General features: G+C 46.7%; 1 protein-coding gene across 1 annotated transcript in view; it reads right to left on the bottom strand.

The window, feature by feature from the left end:
- Positions 1-1,978: 1,978 nt before the first annotated feature.
- The window catches only part of GALNT16 (polypeptide N-acetylgalactosaminyltransferase 16), a 75,543-nt gene continuing 57,998 nt past the window's right edge, over positions 1,979-19,523 (bottom strand). Inside the window, exons 10-15 of the mRNA XM_075151932.1 lie at positions 16,535-16,661; positions 15,528-15,620; positions 13,320-13,403; positions 12,146-12,287; positions 10,640-10,756; positions 1,979-3,577 (exon numbers count right to left, since the gene is read on the bottom strand). Of these exons, the coding sequence (XP_075008033.1) occupies positions 3,440-3,577; positions 10,640-10,756; positions 12,146-12,287; positions 13,320-13,403; positions 15,528-15,620; positions 16,535-16,661 (701 nt within the window). The 3' untranslated portion in view covers positions 1,979-3,439. The remainder of the gene's footprint in view (positions 3,578-10,639; positions 10,757-12,145; positions 12,288-13,319; positions 13,404-15,527; positions 15,621-16,534; positions 16,662-19,523) is intronic.

Below are 19,523 nucleotides of genomic sequence, written 5' to 3'. Positions count from 1 at the left end.
TAGGGGGCTGTTTAAAGTAAACAGGAAAACAAGGGAGCGCAGCTGCTTGTTCTGACTGTTAAAGAAACAAATCACTGGGCCAAATTTGAGGGCTCAGTCAGTTTGCTTTCAAAAACCCCACTGGAGTCCTGTTCCAAAATGTGGCACTGCGTGGACCTTGGGGAGAAAATCACAGATAACATCGTTCCTCCTTCCCTTCAGTGCAAGGGAAATGGAAAGCATGCTAATAATGAGTTTGGACAAGAATGTTTATTCCGAGAAGTTTAGTTTGCCCACACTTGGAAGCAGCCTTTTGTAATGCACCTCCTTTTCAGCAATTGCTACAATCCATTGGGAACCAATGGCTTCCAGAAGATGATGTGGGGGGAGGTCTGCTTTGGGCCTACAGGGAGGTCCTGTGAGCAGTGCTTTAGCTGACAGTGGAGTAAGCGGTGGGGAGGTGACCTCAGGTGAACATGTCCAAAACCAGGTAGACTTAGGGCTCTGGTAGCCCCTAACTCCAGGGGCAATTTAAGTTACTGACATCTAGCATATGCCCACCTTTTCCCTTTTCTCCCCGAGGCCGGGGCACCTGAAGAAGGAGAGTGTCCAGTCTTCAGCTGCCCCAGCTCACAGCCCCAAATGGATGCCAGTTCACACTCTTCCAGGCGGTGAGCAGTGGGAAGAGAGGCACAAATCGACACGGCTAGTCCAGGTACCGCTGCTCCGGGAGCGGTCACTAACCTCCAACATTGGAGCCGAGCACAAAGTCAAGGGCAGTAGCCAGCGTGCTGACAAAAGCCCTTTGAACCAGGGCTGGCCCAAAGTTTGGAGACTGGGTATAAGCAGGGCTCCTGTGGTCTGCAGCAGTCAGGAGAATTGTTTGTAGAGGAGCCGGGTCCTAGTCCCAGTACGGTTATGAAGAAGGAACTGCAAGAAAGCTGCACACATACAGTAGGAGCAAGAAGGAAGGAAGCAGTCCCTGGTGGAGGAGTGAACATGCTGTTAGCTGCAACCCTTAAGCTGCTGGAGAGTGAAATGGAGGAAGCTCAGATGGTCCACTTAGGATGCATTTTGATGAAAATACATAATCCTTTAGCACTTCGTGGTATACAGCGCTTACATACAGTACCTGCTCAATGGCCTTTCGTCTGTCTTTGCATCAACTTTTTTCAAGCCAGGTATGTGAGAACTTGACTGTTCCTGTCTTCTAGTCTTCTACTGCCTAATGATGCTGTCCTGGAAGTTGCATCTCCTGCATATTCTTGTTTAAAAAAGCAATTGCTAGTAGCATGGCATCTCTCCCCCGTGACGGGTCTGCCTGCCCTGCCCTCTTTCTGTTCCCAGGCTATTTTCTTTCCTTCTCTGCTCTCTCCTGGCCTCAGTGGTTCAGGCCCAAAGCATCTCTTTATAGGGGAAGAGAAATCTCTGCACAGTCATTCCCACACAGAAGTGCAGCTGCACCATGCTGTAAGCTTTGGACCAAAGGGAACTGACTCCTGAGTCTTCACAGTGCAGGCAGGTCATTCATCTGGTCAATCAGTGTCGAGATGGTGAGCTGATGTCAAAGTGAAGCGGGAAACAGGAAGAGAGCTCCTGCCACCTGGCTGATTTAATTTTTTAAATAAAAGAACCGAGAACAGAAAACAAATCGTCCAGTTCTCACACAAGCACTTCTGAGCACATGCAACGTATGCAGAACAGTATCTGTTCTTTTGTCAACTGCTTGGGCTAATACCAAAGTAGGAGAAAGAATTAAAAAGGGACACAAGCATGACCAAAAGCAGCCAGCTGTTCAGAATCCAAATGAACATCCTGCTTCTTTTACACCAGATCAGAAAGGATCCAGGCAAGCAATTGCCCACTGAAGGTGGCCCCACCATCTGGTTCCCCTGCCAGGCTCTTGGAGAGAGGGTTGGTTTACAAAACCCAGCTCCAAGAGGAAAATTTAACACATCTCGTAGGAAAAGGTAACGTTGTGGGGATTTTTTTTTTTTTTAATTTGAATAGGTAAGCTTCCCCTGGCAAGTCTGAAAACCCACACTTAGCTACAGTTGACTGGTAACTGGGAGAAGAACTGGGATGCTAGCTAGAGACACCAGTTGTCTTCGGTATTTCCAGAACACAAAGGAGAGATCTCTCAGGGCAGGCCTGTACTGTGGCAGCATTTGTGCAGGGGGCAGTTTCAGCTTCACCAACTAGCCCACCGGGAAGAGAGCTGGGCATCGCAAGTGGAGCAGCCCCAGGCCTTTTCACCTCCTCTTTCTGCGAGAGAGGGGGGAAAAGCAACTAGACAAGGTATTGGCTGGCTTGTCACGCTGGGCTGTGTTCACAAGGGCCATGCAGAGCCAGAAAGCCAGCGAGAGGGCTGTGCTCCAGCCCAGCCAGCAGCAGGAAGCCTGCGATGACCTAGGGGCTGTCCCCTTCTGCCTCCCACAGCGGGGAACTGGGTGGGCTCCTGCCACAGACCTGAGCCAAGTGCAGTGGTACTGTCAGTGTGCGCTGCCCACACAGCTCTGTGCATCGCCTGCAGTGTGGGGTGCAGCGGGCAGTGTCTGGTAGCACCAGGAAGACCAGCCAGAGAATGTTCCCAGCTTCCCCGGCATCCCAAAGTGTCGGCACCTGTCTCTGACGAGCTCCGCAGGAGTGTGGTACCCTGAACCCAGGTCCAGCTGGGCTGCTTGCGGGCTCGGATCACTCATGGAGGCAGGGCTGGCCTTCTACCCGTAAAAAACTGGAAGCAAGTATTCAACAGGGAATAGTCCCCAAAACAATCCCTGGTTATGCTGCTAAAACAGATTGTCCTTTTTCTAGCTCTCTTGTCAGCACTGTGCCTCATTTCCCAATCTCAGCCCATTTCGCTGTAGGGTAGCTACTGCGGGCAGAGGAAGGAACAGGCCCACCACAAAGAGGTTACAAATCTGCCCCCAGGGGCTGCGAGTTCCTTCCCAGCCCCTCCACTCATCAAGATGACTCTTCTTCTGGCCAGTCCTCACTGAGAGATACACATGCATAAATGATGCACAATGTTAGCGCGAAAAGCCAGGGAAGCCAAAGAGCTACCAGTTTGTATAAGCATCGTTTAAGCTGTTGGACTGAAGGTCGTAGACTCTGGATGCAGAGAAAGGAGTGGGTGGGGAGAGCTGCAAGGCAGTTCTAGTCACTCCGAGTATTGGGCTGGGTCCTCCCCCCTCTCAGGGTACAGCTGTGCACAGACATCAGCTACAAAGGAGAACTTAAGACAACAGATGGGAAGATTTCAACAACTCTCCTTGTCCCTCTCGCCCCCAGCTTCTTTGAAAAGCTCAAAAACACCAAGTGCTCAGCTGAAATGGTGGCTTGCAGATGGGCACAATGAAAACATTTAAGGTCAGATATACAAAACCATTCCTCCCTTCCCAGTCCCCCTCTGTTCCCAAAGTCTCATGCACAAAGAAACAAGGAGATCTCTGTGCTACCATCATGTTGCTTGTAGCAGCTCCCACTGTTGGCCAGGTACATCTGCTTGGCAAGGGTTGGTCACCACTCTCCCAGTCTGGTTTTCCAGGCAGAGACCGCTGACAAAGTGTTGAATGAAACTGCCTTTCATCTTCCACTTCTGTGAGAAGACAGAGAAGAAACATGCTGTTACTTCCATTTCACCAGGGAACTGTGCCTCCAAGCTGGAGGAGAAAGGTTGAGCACAAACCTCAAGTAAATCCCAACAACTGGGGAGACTGAAAATCTGGGTACGGGCAGCATCTCCAAAGCACTGGTTTCCTGTATTAACAATACCTGGAGTTTGACTTTAGCTGAATTACAAGGCTAGATATTCAGAAGCATCTAGAAGGCAAACTCCACGAAAATCAGCAACTAGTGGCATTTTCAAAAGCATATTATATTAACAATTTCCCTGCCATTCTTTGTCCTGCATCTCTAGGCATCCAGATACCTGTCAAAATCTGAAACCCTTCCATGGTTTCTTTCCAATCCACAGAAAGCAAAGCATTGAAAGCTCTCCCAACATAGAAAGCAATCCATCCACAGAAAGCAAAAATCACACTTCTTGGTGCTTGATTAGATCGTATCTATCTCTCTTCCATCTCCCCTCATCTCCCCTCTCATCAAATTCAAGATTTTTATCAGCACTACATTGAAAGCTCTTCATAGCTCCGCACCCTTCTCAGCTGGCTATTCTTTGTAATCTTATCTGTCCTGCCAACATGTCAGTTTATAAGCGTCCATTTGACAGCTTCTCAGTACATATTGCTCTGCTTTCTGCAGTTCTGTCTTCTGGGTCTGCTCCCCTTAAAGCATATCCACAAGGTCCCACATGCAACCCTTTCCTGAAGGTCCCCTTTGGTTGTGCTGCTTTCCAGGAAACAAAACGTATGTCCTAACCTTGAATTGCAAGTTCTGCTGGGAAAGGGCTGTACCTTCCATCCCTGCTGGAAAGAACTGCGACCATTGTGGCTGATAGTGAAGACAAAAAAGGTAGAAACGAGTCGGTGGACTTGGGATCTCCCAGGTGAGGCTGTGCCATTTCCCTCCAGTGGGGCACAGCTGAGATCAGCAGGTTATTGGATTGAGTGCTCCAGGCTCCGGGGATTTTCCCATCACTCTCTTCAGTCACAGATGACCCAGTTAGAATTAGGGTCTGGGTGTTCAGTCAGTAAACAGCTTAGGAATACTATAAGGATGTTTTGGCTAACCCATGAGACTGATGAAGAAAAAGAAACAGCTTGACAGCACTGATGGACCTCAAGGCTGTTGCAGAAATGATATGCAAAGGGAATAAAAAAATTCCTGCAATATCCAGACAATGTCAAAACCTACCAACATTTTAATTCTTGGCAAACAGATTGCCACATGTTGTGTGGTTTAAGACATCCAGTTATGTTCACATATTGCTGGCAGCTCTCCTCCAAATCTGCGTGCTGGTTATGTTTCTTAGAGGGCAGGGCAGTTGCAAAGCCCAGAGTAATCTGTTGCTCCTGTATCACATATTCCTTCAAGACTAAATACCAGAGACAGGATCACTGCTAGCCCTGACTGACAGGATACCACTAATGGAGAGCTGTTTGTGCAGCAGGAAGAAGCTGGTTTTAATAGGCAAGGGGGCAGAGGAATGTAGTGATGAGGAGAGGAAGATACAATGCAGTCGGTGCACTGCAATGCCCTCATCGGCTGCTGCAACCCAATGCCTACACAGGTCCCGGAGCCATCTGGCTCTCATCTGGCAGAAGTCTCCCTGCAAACAGCTGAGGAAGAGTTAATAGTATAAAGCAGCAGCTGTAATGATGGAGTGGAAAGCAGGAGGTCTTCTCCCCTGGAAAGCAGCACACTCTGCCTAGCTGGTGCGATCTCTGCACAACAGCCTCCCCACCGCTGTTTCCCAGGTCACAGGCACCTCAGTGAAGAGCCTCTTGACCTCCTCCAAAGCACACCTACTGTGCAAAGGGAAATTCTTCCTCGCCCTCCAGCCTCCCCCTGCCTCTCCCTACTTGTGAATTCCCAGCCTCCTCCTTTGCCTTCCTCTGTGCATGTGCCAGAGAACACCTGCCAGCCGTCTCTCCCACACACCCCATAGCTCACCAGAAGACCCTGCTCTAAAGGAGTATGCTGTTACGAGATTTGAGATGGAGGACAAGGGCAATTACCAAGAGACACTGGTTTTCTTCTTAGCCATTCAGGACAAAACTAGCACCACTGGGAGGCTTGCTCAAGTTATTCCTCCAGATCAGAGACCCGCTGCCCTGTCATCTCTCCATGCTGAGCAGGTACCCACCGTGATGTCTGCAGGGAGAGTCTACAGCAACAGACGCAGCAGGACACCAGCAGACACTCACCAGAGCACATTTTCTGCTGCTAACAAACTACACCAAATCTATCAGCTTCTCGGTGAATCACACCACTGGAAAGCCCAGCGTTTCAAGTCACCCCGGATCCCTATGTTCAACAGAAAGTGGGGCAAGGATGGGGAAGGGGAAGGAGAGGGCTGTAGGGAGGTGCCATGCATCGAGCTATTATAAAGCATACTGATAGTAAAAGCCAAAGTAGGGCTCCTCATCTCACATGGAAGTGGTATCTTCAGAATGATGGATTCTACCCTTTGATAGAAACTGGTCAGAAACTGTGCTTTGCTGCCCTCCGTGAGACACCAGAGCAACTCCCCTAACTTCACCTGAACCTTTCACAAGACCCCCCCTGCCTGACTGCCAGATCAAGGATTACCAAGGACAGCCCAACACCTAACCCTATAGGGACACATCATATCTCAGACCCTTGAGGAGGGTGGGCAGTAGGAATGAGTGGAAGCTCGTCTCCCGCCGTCAGCCACCTCAGACCTGGGCAATTTAGTCTAAACTAGTCACCTGGTGACATACTTATGGAGGGGACCAAGGTACAAGCACCTTCTGGGCGGGCCCAGCTTTCTCCAGAGAACACAAGGGGAGCCTGGACAGCTAACTTTTAAATGACAGTGATGATGCCCATCCTTAGGAAAAACAAACAAACAGAGCAGACACCTCCTGCATATGCAGCCAAACATTATAGGGAGGCCTCTCCTCTCCTACACCCAGACATTATGACTGGCCTGTACTTGGAAGGAAAGCTTTTGGAACATATAAACATTGCACAATCTGAAAAATTTTGGCTTGAAAATCTTCCTTGGTCTCCCTTTCTTGTGCAGATGGAGATAATGCAGTTTACTGGTCACAGCAGGTTTGGAGTGGAGATGGAAAAATAAGAATCTATGTTTTCTTTGAAATATTGTGTCTTGATCATTTTCCCCAATGTCAACCAAAAATTTCCCCACTCTTTGGTAAAGCTCTCTCCATCTTTATTATCTATCATTGTAAAGTACTTTGAGGTGACTGGATAGAAGCACTCCATTACTAAGAGAAAAGTCAGAAATAGCCAGTCCTCTTCTACCCAATATATACAAGAGCTGAAAGTGTTTACACTAGTGTAATTTTTCAGGGTAATCAAAAGTCAGGTGCCTCCAGAACAGACAGGTTTTCACTCCTCCTTTTTTCTGATAGTCTATATAAAGTTGCATTTGTCTGCACTTTGGGTAACATGATACACTGAGAAGCAAGGTGGGAAAAATTTCCCAATCACGTCCAAAGGCACACAGGACTTCAAATACTGTTTATCTCACAGAAAACTTAGTGTCCTCATTTTCAGGCTGGGGTCACATTCCTTCAGCATATTTTAATGAAATATGGCTGTTTAATAGGATTTCTCAGCATGCTTCTTGTTCTGTTGGGAAATACTGTGCCAGTGTTTCTCATTTTCATTCCCTTGTTTTAGTGTCTGACTCTCACTTTGCCTTCTATTTGTCCTCACTGTAATACAAATTAAAACACCACTCCCACCGTCATTCAGAGCCAAAACCAAAGCTAAAGGCAATAATTTATTGTGCATTCAACTGAAAAATGCTATTCTCCAAATAACATTATGGATAACATCCATCTGGTTTGAAATCTAGTTCTGATTATGCAGAATAGCTCTTGGCTGGTCTTTTGCTAGCAGTGCCAGCTGTTGCTGTTGAATGATCAACGGGATCATGGTGCCAAATAGATTTTGTTCCTGGTTCCTTTCAACCCAAGGGAGAATAGTCTGACAGGCCCAAAAACCACCTAAATTTTGGCCATTGTCTCATATCCTCCTACTTGTAAAGTTCTAGACTTATTTTGAAGTAATACTCTAGATACAGTTCATAATACTGTAAGGCCTCCACTAGAGTATTACATATATGTTAGATGGACTGATGTTAGCACTCAGAAATAACAACAAAATTATCTGCCCTGTGGACACGCTTAATGCACAACAGCTGTGTAGCACGGGCACAGATTCAGTATGTTTGAAAGCAGAAAGCAACTTTAGGAGCTGTATGGTGCTGTCATAAGGATCTAACCAATCTGCTTCTGATGACACTAAAAAATGAAGCCATCACGTGCCCCATCTTTTGTCAGAAATCTTGCTTTTGCATCACTCATAGACATGAAGTCTAGATCCAGAAAAGTCCAAACATGTTCCACCACAGACCTCTGATGACAGTGACACCAGATATATTCAAAGCTGGGCTTTCATCATGCCGCTGTCTCCTCTTAAAATATTGTATGTGTGATGCACGTTGCCCAGGCTCACCCCCTTCTACTCAGACCACCTACTCAGGGCTCTTGCTTGCCACCTCCACCTCTCTGAAGTAGCTCAACTTCCCCTCCTCTGCTCCCACTCAGCCCCTCTGACTTTCTGAGAAGCCCACTTGAACTGAGGAGTGGCTACACCCATCTGTAGTTTGAAAACACTGCTCTCCCCCTAGCACTCACGCTTTGGGCTGTGAGTACCCATGGGGAGACAGGCAAGTTGTAGGGCAACTCAGGGAGTTTGTTCCCTCCAGCTTTGCTCTTTCATTTCGCACTTTAAAGTTTCTACAGCAGTGGCCATCTCCTTGCAACTCAACCTCCCAAATATCAGGAGCTGGGCTTGGGTGACTATCTAGGCAGGAGGGTCTGCAAGCTGCCAACCCAGGAAGAAAGAGACTCCCTCTCTGTCTTGGCTCTCTGTTGCCAGAAACCTGCCTTGTCAGCCCAGACATATACTCTCAGATGACCCCCATAAAAGTTGTTAGCTTCACTTTCGACTCTAGCTAGGACCTGGCAGAGAAAGAGTCAGTTCCCAAAGTAAGCAGAAAACATTGCGTTATATGCAGGTGGCCCCCCTAGAAAAGAAATGGAGGAGAGAGAATGGGATGGTTTGCAAAGATGACTGACTTTGAGCTATTTAAAATCCAATGTCAGTATTCACAACAATTACTGTTGTGTTTATGGAAGCAGGGGACCATAACAACATTCCCCAAAAACACAACAAACTTGAGCATTGCAAGTAGAACTGGCTTTGTAAGTAGAAATCTGAAATGGGACTTTGGGGCTTCCAAAAAACCCACATTTCAGAGCATTTCAACCCAAATTAGGTTAAAAATTCAAATGCACTTCTCCCACCTCATCCCCACTTCATCCCTTCAGCCACAAGGTGGTTTGGAATGGCAGCTGTAATTCAAATCAGTCTCTAATTATTTGAAATGCTTAAACAAAATCCTTGCTTACAGTCAGTTGGCTAAATCATCTGGTAGGTCAAGTCCTTGATTTAAGTGCAGTTTGTTCACATAAGGTAATGGAAAACAACGCTTACATCCTTCGGTGTGTGTGCATGTCTTTATAATGAGCCTGTATATAATCAACACATCAAGGCTCAATAAATCCTATTCTAGCAGCAGACTGACCCTGCTTGTGTTAGTGTGAATTAATCTCTCTTCTGGCTAATAGGGCTTGCGCTCCACCCCCCTTCAGGGTATCCTTGTCCTTCCATGACAGGGGAGGCGGGGAAAGACAGCTGATTTTGGCAGCTGCTAGAGTCCTCTCTGCTGCAAGGGAGGAAAATGCTGCAAGGCACCTAAGGGGAAGCTAAGTGACCTAATTACACAGCAAGGGGGTGACTGATTACCCACAAGAAAAAGGAGCAGGCAAACACAGCCCACCTGGGATATCCTTGCAAGGCTAATCTGAACTCAAGAGTCTTCCCAGTGTATCCACAGTAACAACTCTTCAAGACATTTCTGCACTAACCAGCCCTCCAGAGGAAAGTCTACACAGGCTTTCCATAAATGGGCAAGACTGGATTTCAGTGCTTTCTTTCAGGAAGAACTAAATTCAGAGATTCGTATAGCATTAAAAAGTACTAACAAAAGAGGATGCTGCTGAGGACTGATAGCAAGCTGAGCTGTCTCCTACCTTTGGGCTATCAAAACAATAGATGTGTCAGAAAACACAGAGCCAGCATAGCCTTAGATGACAGAAAATGTGTTCTGTCTTGGCATAGAGGGAAGCACGGGAACTAGGGATGAAACAAGCCCAGTCCACTGTCTGCCAGTGCCGCGTTGTCACCTGTTCTGTTTTGCCCAGTTCTGATAAAAAGCCACATCACATTTCTGTGAGGGCACCCTGACCATTGCAGAGGCCGTCTCTTACCTTGTGCTGTAAGGCAAAATGACTTATGTGTCCTGACAGATCAGGGATGCACATCTTGGAAACAGCATAAGAGTCACAGAGCTGCATTTTGTGGGGAACACTGCATTTTGTTGGGAACACTGCTGCTGTGTATTTTTCCTCAGGGAGCAGCTTGGGTGGAACATACGGTGCTTTATGTCAGTCGGTGTTTCTCAAATGAGTTGCACACACTCAGTTTTAAAGGTCTGTTCACATGTCCAAAGAGCACAAAGAACACAGTTCTAAATAAGTAAACAAATGATAGCACAGACAGCCCTTCCTTTGGGTATCTCAAAGCATTTGCTGCTTATCTACCCCTCTCTGATGCTCCACCCATGCCCCAATCCAGCTGAACATAAACGTATCCAAGGAGCGAGGTCAGGGTGCTACTGAGCCGGAGCTAACCGCGCTGCCGAGGGACACCCACACACCAGTGTGGTCTGCGCTCCCCGCTTTGGTTGCGGGCCATCTCATACATCCGAACTGATGAAACAGAGAGGGAGAGGCAAAAGATGGAAGGGACTTTTGTACACTTTGATAGTACTGGGTTTGCCCCTGCAGGCTGCACTGATGTAGGAACACTGGTATGTGGCAATGGAGGGATTAAAAACAGGTGCACAGCTACCTACCTGTCTGCCGTCTTTTTGATTGCAGGCTTCCAGTGTGATTTGAGAGCCAGTAGAAAAGGAGGTAATGGAAATACACTTGTCCTGCTGTCTAATTAGAGGGTCACTGAATACCCACTCCTTTGGCATAAGACAAAGAAAGGTTCCATTAGGATTGTAATGGTGATCAGGTGAGGGAGAAAGAGTTTTTTCTATCAGGTATTTCAAAAGCCTGTATCCTTTGTTCAGCTCGTACCAAAGGCTTCCTGGGAAGACCATGGCAGCATGGTCTTCACCTGATCAGAAGTTTATGCTCAGGCTTGGTATATCATGACTATTTCAAAGCCTGCAGCTGGCTCCTCTGACCATCTGAGCTGCCTGATTAACCTTGGATCCCACGCGACTCCCTGCTCTGCAGCTTTACAGATTTAGGCCTACAAAGCAGGGAGGACCCTGACCCCTGATATACATGACATGCAACTGCTTCTGCATATTTTACATAGCAGACATGTTCTGTGACAGGTATCTGGGACCTATAGATTGTCAAGTGAAGCAAAACACATGCAAGCATATTCATGGACTAACATATATCACCGCACACAAAAAGCACAAGCCACTTCATTTTTCCCTTCTCTCACTACATGGATACCCGACCCAATCAACTATTATTATTATACTTTCCCCAAGGAAGAAATACAAAATGCAGTAAGTTTCAGAGATTTCAAATGGTAATGACATCGAACAATGAGTCAGATTAAATGGCATGTTGAACGCTGGCTGCAAACTGGTTTCCAACAGTTAACAGATGTGAATATGTATTTTCTGGCATAAAATATCCTACTGTGACCCTTAACTTTCTCAAGCTGCTTCCCTCCTGCTTTCAGGCATAAAAGAAGAGGCTGAGGGCAGATCCTCAGCTGGTATAAACCAGCACAGCTCCACTGCAGTTAGGAGAGCTGCACCAAATTACTGCAGCTGGGGTCTTGGCTATTTAAACTCTATTTGGGCTTTATACTGAAACGCATCTGTAAAACAGCACAATTCAAGCCATCTGCAACTACAGCTGAACTGGCAGACCACGGAATGCTTCTGATCCTGGGAAAATCTCTTGCCCATGTGCCAGGGTACTAGCCAAGCACACCCCAGGACGAACATGGTTTGGACAATGAAGCGGAGCACACCCAAGCAACGGTCTGAGTGGGGAGAGCTATGTGACTCAAACCCTGGTCACACGCCTACTGCACAGACGAGTCACACCCTGAGCATTCAAGCACTACCTGTTGCCTTTGAGTGATGAAAACCTTCCCACTGTATGCCTGACTGCTGCGTCTGTTGAGCCAACAGAGCTCTGAGAGATGGGCACAGCTTCTTTTTCTGCTTACTATTAAAATCATTAAAATCATTAACAGGCCCAAATTCTTCCTTCATTCACCTCTGCACAAACCCACCAAGGCCAGAGATGCCTTTTCATTCACTGGTAATAAAAAGGGCAGAAGCAGGAGCAAAGCACCAAACTGAAGCCTGCCTTACCTGAGTGACAGGTGGATTGTTCACTGTTCCTTTACAGATTCCAATGCCAGCCAACATATTCCCTGTGGTATCCTGTGCCCGAGACTCCAGGCAGTTTCCTCCTTGTTTAATTATTCCTGGAATCAGCTCCTTTTCAGGAACCCTTGAAGTAAAATGAGAGGTGCATGGCACTTCAGAAATGTCCAAAGCACACACACATTTAGAAGGGCATAACTGGCCCCTTACTGGAACATAGTCCCCTTTATTTGACAGAAAATGAACAATATCATGCTAGCTATCCACTGGAAATGCCTGGAGGAGGCAAAAGTCAATGGAGAACTTGGTCAGAGGGCTGGCACCCTTTTGTTTTAGAAGGCATAAGGTGCTTTAGGTGCACCCCAAGCGTTTCAGTGTGATGTCTCTTCTGAAAGAGGCCATTGCCAGCAAAAAGCCGTATCCACACTGATTTATCCTGCTTCTGCCTCCCCCTTTTCTGGAGTCTTCCCACCAGTGTTAGCACATATTCACTGTCTCATTGGTAGCAATACAGGAAAGATCTGTCAAGGCCAGACTACAGCTGGCTGTTTTAGCCTCGACCCATGTTAGCTACAGACTTTGCTTGACTGAGATGTAAAGATGTGTTGCCAGGGTGTGTTAGCCAGCAGGTGCTAACAGCACAGCTCTACCCAGGCTACCTGCCAGCAGAGCAATGCCACAGCACTGCTGCACCCTCACCCGGGGCAGGGAAAGCCACAGGCACAGCTGGTTCTGGCATTCACTGAGGCTTTCTCTGAACCATCCGCACCTCTGCGCTGAGGCTGTCCAGCTCTACTTGGCTCAACTACCTCCAGGCAGACCATCCAACAGGCAGAGACCAAGCCTTAACGAGGAGGGATGTAGTGCTCTGGCACTTGTCTACACCCTGCACCTCTGAAAACACCACTGCTGCACATCTCTGAGGGGCAGCTGTATGCGGCAGAGCAGAGGACTCCCAGAGGCAGGAGTAACAAACCTTTTGCAGAGTTGTTGTGATGATACAAGCCAGGAAATCACAGGAGGTTTCCCACCAAAGAGAAGAGCAGAGGAAAACCTTTTCCAAGTCTCTCTTTTGCCTGCTGCCACCAAGTCTCAGTTTCTCATTGTGACCCACCTCCCAGATCCTTCAGAGATTTCTACAAACGGAGAACTGACTCACTTGAGCTCAGGGTAGACGTTCTCCAGATACCACTGGAAGGATTTACAGTTCAGTTTGCGTCGCTGCTCCACTCGGTCTGCAACACTGGAAACACAGGCAGGTTGTTGAGGATAAGGTAGTGAACAGGAGGAAGGGGAACAATGAAGATCGGACAGGAGGTTTGAGGGAGACTATAGGACTTTTCCCCCTTACTCATTCTCCCACCTAGTTGTTGCTGGGTTCAGAGCACTAGCAGTGACCTGAGGTGAAAAGGAGGAGAGAGGCAAGTGGCAGGAAATAAAAAAGAAAGACATAAACACCTTCAGAGACCAATTCTTGCACTTCCTTTGGCTCAGAACGATGGCAGGACCCAAGTCCTACAGTGTTAAATAACACATTGCAGAAAAACTACTGTAGGACCATGAAACTTGCACAACCATCAACTCCTGAAAAGGCCTAGAAAATGTTGGTGCTCAGGTATCTACAAACAGTTCATCTGTGTGTGCTAGAGGTGAGGGAACACGGCAGCAGCTCCAGGCTCAGGTTGGGTTTCAGACCTAAAGAACATAATTATTTGTTCTTAGGCAGTTTTGGGAAATGGGAGGAGTATAAGGGGAAATTAACTCAGTACCCTGGTAACTGTCTGCTGCAGCAGTCCTCCCGCTGCTGATTTGCTTGGCTTTAGCTGGCTGAAGAAGAGGACTTCCCTCAAGCAGTGCGACTGAGCAGTGACACTGGGGACTCTCCTCTTGAAGCTATAGGACTACATTTGTTTGTTGGGAAGGACTTTCAGCTGTACCCATGCTCCTTGCCATCCTCAGCCCACAGGGGCCACTGTACTGCCCAGGCCTCAGGAGAGTGTACTTAGATCCTATATTCACATCAAAATTGCGGGGAAGGAGGGTCCATTTTAGGCCCAGTTGACAGTGATGGTGTCAGAGGCATTTGCATTCTAAAATCTAGATTTAATGCAGGTTCACAGGGCTGTTACTACAGGTCAAGAAATTGCCTGAAATCAAATCCTACAGCTCTGTTCCAGCTCTTATTCAGCCAATGCTGCCAGTAAAGCCACTAGGAAGTCTGTATGAACAAGAACTGTAGACTTTGGCCCTAAAACACATTAGCAATATATCCACGTCCAATATACAATAGTCCAGTTTCCTTCACAAGCAGCAGGGTTACTTGCTATTTGACCCCAGCCCAGCTGCTGCAGTCAGCTCAAAGACAGATAAATTAGGTAGGCAAAGCTATTTGTACAAAAATATGTAATGATATGATAATAAAGCACGATGTACAACAAAAAAGTGTGTGTGGGTCAGACCAAACCTGCTTGTCATCAAATAAGCTGGAGATGCATCATTACCCAGCGCATGTAGCTACACATTTGAGATACAACCACATCTGCCAAGTCCTTAAGCTGATACAACAATAGTCACTTGTTCACAGGTGCATATAACCCGCAGATATACTCACACATATACACCACTCCTGGGATGTTTTACATTTATTTGGGAGTTACAGGGGTTTGTTAGCACAGAGAGCAAGCTCTCCCCTCATCCCAGGTTTCGGTGTCCATCACTGATTTCTGGGTCACAAAGAACACTTAAGCCCATAACAGCGAATCCTATGTGGCCCGGAGACAGCTTTAGCAAAGGTGCTGTAAGAAGCACAATTCTGCACAGAAGTGGGCTCAGCAGGTGCTGGAGACGAGTCACAACCAGACTGTGTTTCTAAATGAGATGTCTCACCATTGGCCATGTTCTCTCCTGCCCTACAAACCAGGCAAATCACCCATTCGCTCATCAGGAAAGAGGGGAGTGCACCAAGTGCAGCTGCCCCATGTGCCAGCTAGCCGTGCTTGCTCCAGGATTCTGCATCCACACAGGAACTTTGGATCAAGCTCTAGTAACTGCATAGCTCACTTTCCAGACCAGCTGCATGCTGTGTTAGAAAATATTCTTATCTATCCACTTAAAATGTCTGGCCTTTTAATTTCATTACAGATCCCTTTGGTCTTCTGCTAACAAATGATTTATGCAGGGTCACTGGGGGAAAAATAAACTGAATTAGAAGCAAACCTTGTTAGCCAGACACTCAAGCTGCAACCTCCCTGGCAAGCCAGCCATTCAGAGCATCTCCGTTTTCCACACTTAGAGAAGATCCAAAAACTATTTCTTGCTAGCAAGGGGCTTACCAGAGCCCTCCTACTGAGGTTTGGGGGCAGCTTACCTTCCAAATGACTTCCCAATGGCAGATGGCCGGGCCTCATAGTAGTACTGCTTGTATTCATCCATCCACACCTCTGCTGTACGCTTGGTGTTCCTACATGGGGATGAGGAGATGTTTTGCTGAGTGCTGTTGGAGAACCTGCCCTCCCAGCGAGCAGGCACTGTCTGCCAAGAGGGAGTGAAACACAGTGGGCAGTACGGATGGATATAGATAGGATGTGTTAAGTCTACAAAGCCTTGCAAGGATGCTTCAGTTCAGAAGTTAAAATTTTAACAGCCATAGTTTACCATAATGTTTTCACACATGCTCCCTCTGCAGAGACACCTGGACTGACCGTCACCATCACCCTGTTTTACAGTACCCCTTCCCCCAGATTAGAATAACACCATGGAATAATTCAGCTTGGAAAGCACCTCTAGGTATCATCTGGTCCAACCTCCTGCCCAAAGCAGACTAGCTTCAGGTTAGGTCATGTTGTTCAGGGTCTTGTCTGGTTGAGTTTTGAAATCTCCAAGGATGGAGATTTCACCACCTCTCTGGGGCCCTGCGCCAGTGCTTAACTGCTCTCATTGTGAAGCACTTTGTCTCATCTTTTTTCTCTTCCCATCTGTCCTGCAGTGGAAGTTGTCCTTAGGGCTTGTCTCAGAGCACATACAGCTCAGTAGGATCTCCGGACTCAAAAGCAGCTCAGAGATAACAGAGATGACTAAGGACTGCTGATACACAGGCACGTGTCATAGGGCAGTATCCACCCCTCTCTCTGGAGTACTGCTCGCTCCCTCCATTGCAAACTGAGGAAGAACAAGACGCACTGATACAAACAACAGAGAAAGGAACAGGTTTTGTTCACAGAAAACAGCAACTCATCTTTTCCTTGAGAACAGATGCTCAGCCACAAGCTGTTCTCCTCTGTCATCAGGCAGAAAGACAACAAAGAATTCAGGCTTATTTAGACATGCCCAACATCAAGGTGACCTGGCTGCTACCAGGAACTACCCAACACCTACTTGATGTAAGTCAGCGCATTGCCCTCAGGGAAGTCATAGGGATGGCGCTTCCTGAACACATGTCCCACTCGACTGCAGGGAACGATCTCCAAGCTGCCACCGCACATCCACACTCGGAAAGAGAGCTCTGGAAGAGACCCCAAGAGTCATATAGCTACAGGCAGATCGGCAGCATTTCCAAGAAAGGCAACTTCAGCAGTGTGCCTGAAAACCTTGCCCCTCTGCTCTAGATGTATTGCCTGCAACAGCAAAACCAGGAGAAGCAATGCCATGGTAAGAGTGGAAAAACTGTCCTCCCTTTGTTAAAATGGAGGCAACCCTTGTGGCTCAGAGACTTCCTAGCCTTCTCCAGTCCCACTCCTCTCTTTGGTCCCCCGAGCATTTCAGTGAGAGACCTTTCCCTTTGACCAGGTCCTTGTGGTTGCTGTCAGGCCTTCAGGATGGCATTTGGCAACAGACTGAGATCACCCCCACACCCACCTTATTTTGGACTTCTGTAACTCTCCAGCCCTGCACATGCATGGAAGAAAAAAAGAAGAATTCACCATGTAAAGGAAATCATGTGAGGAAGAAAGGGAGTTTAGGAGACAAGGAGAAAGAAGAGAACAAGATGAGGGCATAGGAAGTGAGTCAATATTTAGAGCAGAGTCTTCTCCCTCATACCTCCATGTTATCCATCCTACAATACCTTGGTGGTGTTGTTCTGCTTGGCTATCTTAATTTTAAAAAAAAAAAAAAGTGGATGACTGAGTTACAGTTTGTCACCAGTTGCCTCTGCTGGGGGAGCTACTGAGAGCAGAAATCAGTCTAATAGTGTGACTATAAAAGTATGGAGAGAAGTCTGATACTTGAAGAAATCCAGTTGGTCCTGAAGCTAAATTCAACATTTTGTTAAAGGATTAGAAGAACATGGAGCTTTGATGTACAGGCGCTTATTTGTGTCACAGAATAGATGTGACCTAACTCAAGCTTACGGGTCTGTCCTCGCAAGTTTAATCACTGCCACACTGGAGGGGTTTTCCACTTGCATTTCATGTGGCCATGAGAAGATAAGGAAGAAGGAAAATGAAAATTAGCTGGGTAGTTTGGTAGTCCTTACCAAAAGGGCTTCAGATTGTAGACTGATTACTTCAAAAACTGTACTCAGTTGGGATCTCCCTCCAGTAATGCCTGAATTATGGGGCTCTGATGTTTAGAAATTAAAAAGAAATTATGTATCCAGATCTACTGGCTGTTTCAAAGCATGTACACACACTAACATCTTCCCAACTTTCATCTTTCTCCATAGCTTTCCTCTCTAGCTCCTGGGAAAAGTTTTTCAAAGAGTGTGTTTTGGGTGGGGAAGATCTAGCTTCTAAGTAAAAAACCATTTTATTAGACTGTATTTTGTGATATTTCTTACTAGCTCTTGTCTCTCCCTGACTCTTTCCTAGAATTTATTATTTTCAGTCTCTTTTCAACAGGGAGTTCCAGCTTCAAAGAGAGGAAGGGCTTTAAAAACACAGAAAAGGCCAAGACATAAGTTTCTGTCTGTTGGTGTGTCCAGCCAGCATTTGCTCTCCTGGAGGGAGGTTCTGACTCACTCTGGCCTATAACAAAACCAAAACTCTCAGTCATCTAGCATGTGCAACTTAAAGTGATGTCCATTTCCCAAGAGAGGATTTCTCACGCCGTATTGATATCTTAGGCACACAGACAGACTCCATGTCCAGGTTTGTAAATGACAGAACTCTTTAAAGAAGGGGCAAAAGAATGCAGATTTTGGACACAGAAGAGAAAATGGAGATCAAACATAGCTTATTAAGGACTTTCATCCATCTTCTGATGGAAAGCATAGGAGAACTTTTTGCTGTGTATTTTCCAGGACGTGACCTAGTCCATATGTTTTTTAAACTACTTAATCACCGTGGCTTTTCCTCATCACAGGGGAAAAATGGGGTTTACCAGCTCACATCCAGCTGGAAGGCTATTTAGGCAGCTGGTATTTGCTGCCTGATCATTTCTGTGTACCTGCTGTGTGCGTAGAACTTGTCCGGCTCTGTGCCCTTCCCATACATTCTCTTATCCTGTTTCCTCACAGGAAAAAAATTTCAAAGAAGGAGTTTATTAAAAATGGCCTTTGTGGGCAGGGAATGGCCCATCTCACCCACCCAAATTAGTCAGAACCACTCTCCCACCTCACCTGCAAATGGTGGCCTTATCCAAACAGTTCCTTTCCCCTCAAAATTGTAATTTGTAGTAAAAATAGTGTTTCAGAACATTATCAACTTTTTTCCTTGATCACAAAATCTAACTTTCAATTAAGTATGGAAAACTTTTTTTAAGAGGGTAAATTAACCATTTTGAATACTTCAAGGAAAATTAATACTTTTTGTTGTCAAATACAGGTTGGTTTCTACCCCTCTGCCATGCAACAGCAACAGGCTCGATCTAGAAGCCACTGGTCGATTTGTTGCCTGACATTATGCTGAAGAGCTGAACAAAAGTTAGCTTTGAAAAACCGTCTGTTTTGTTTTTAAAATACCTTCCCATTGCCATCATCAGAGTGGTGGTGTGGCAATGTGGCTCAGGGACAGGCCCCATTAAACAGAGCATTGTGCACTTAGCTTTGCCCTCTTAAGTGAAGAGTGGAGATGCAGGATAAGAGACAAGTGATGGGAGACAACAAATTTACAGGGAAACCACACAACAAGGCAAAACTGGCAAGCCCTGTACACCTGGCCCAGTCCCACATAGCCTGGCCCAGCCACTGCCAGGCTTTACAAGAGCAATTTGAAGGAGAATGAAGCAATTCTGTGGAGGTTTTGATCAGCAATACGTGCAAGAAGGGCTGTGGGTGTGCAAGTAATTTACTGCCACTGATGGCAGAGAGCTCTGCTTAGCATCAAGCTACTTACATACGCACCAAACAACAACAGTGGACTCCCAGGTGGGCACAAGCAGACAACCAAAAGCCTAAAGAAATATTCTTTCTCCATCTTCACAGCTT

The sequence above is a fragment of the Calonectris borealis genome, chromosome 5 (assembly GCF_964195595.1).
Source record: "Calonectris borealis chromosome 5, bCalBor7.hap1.2, whole genome shotgun sequence".
NCBI classification, from domain to species: domain Eukaryota; kingdom Metazoa; phylum Chordata; class Aves; order Procellariiformes; family Procellariidae; genus Calonectris; species Calonectris borealis.
Note: the sequence above shows the minus strand (reverse complement) of the source record. Positions and strands in the feature narration are given on the sequence as shown.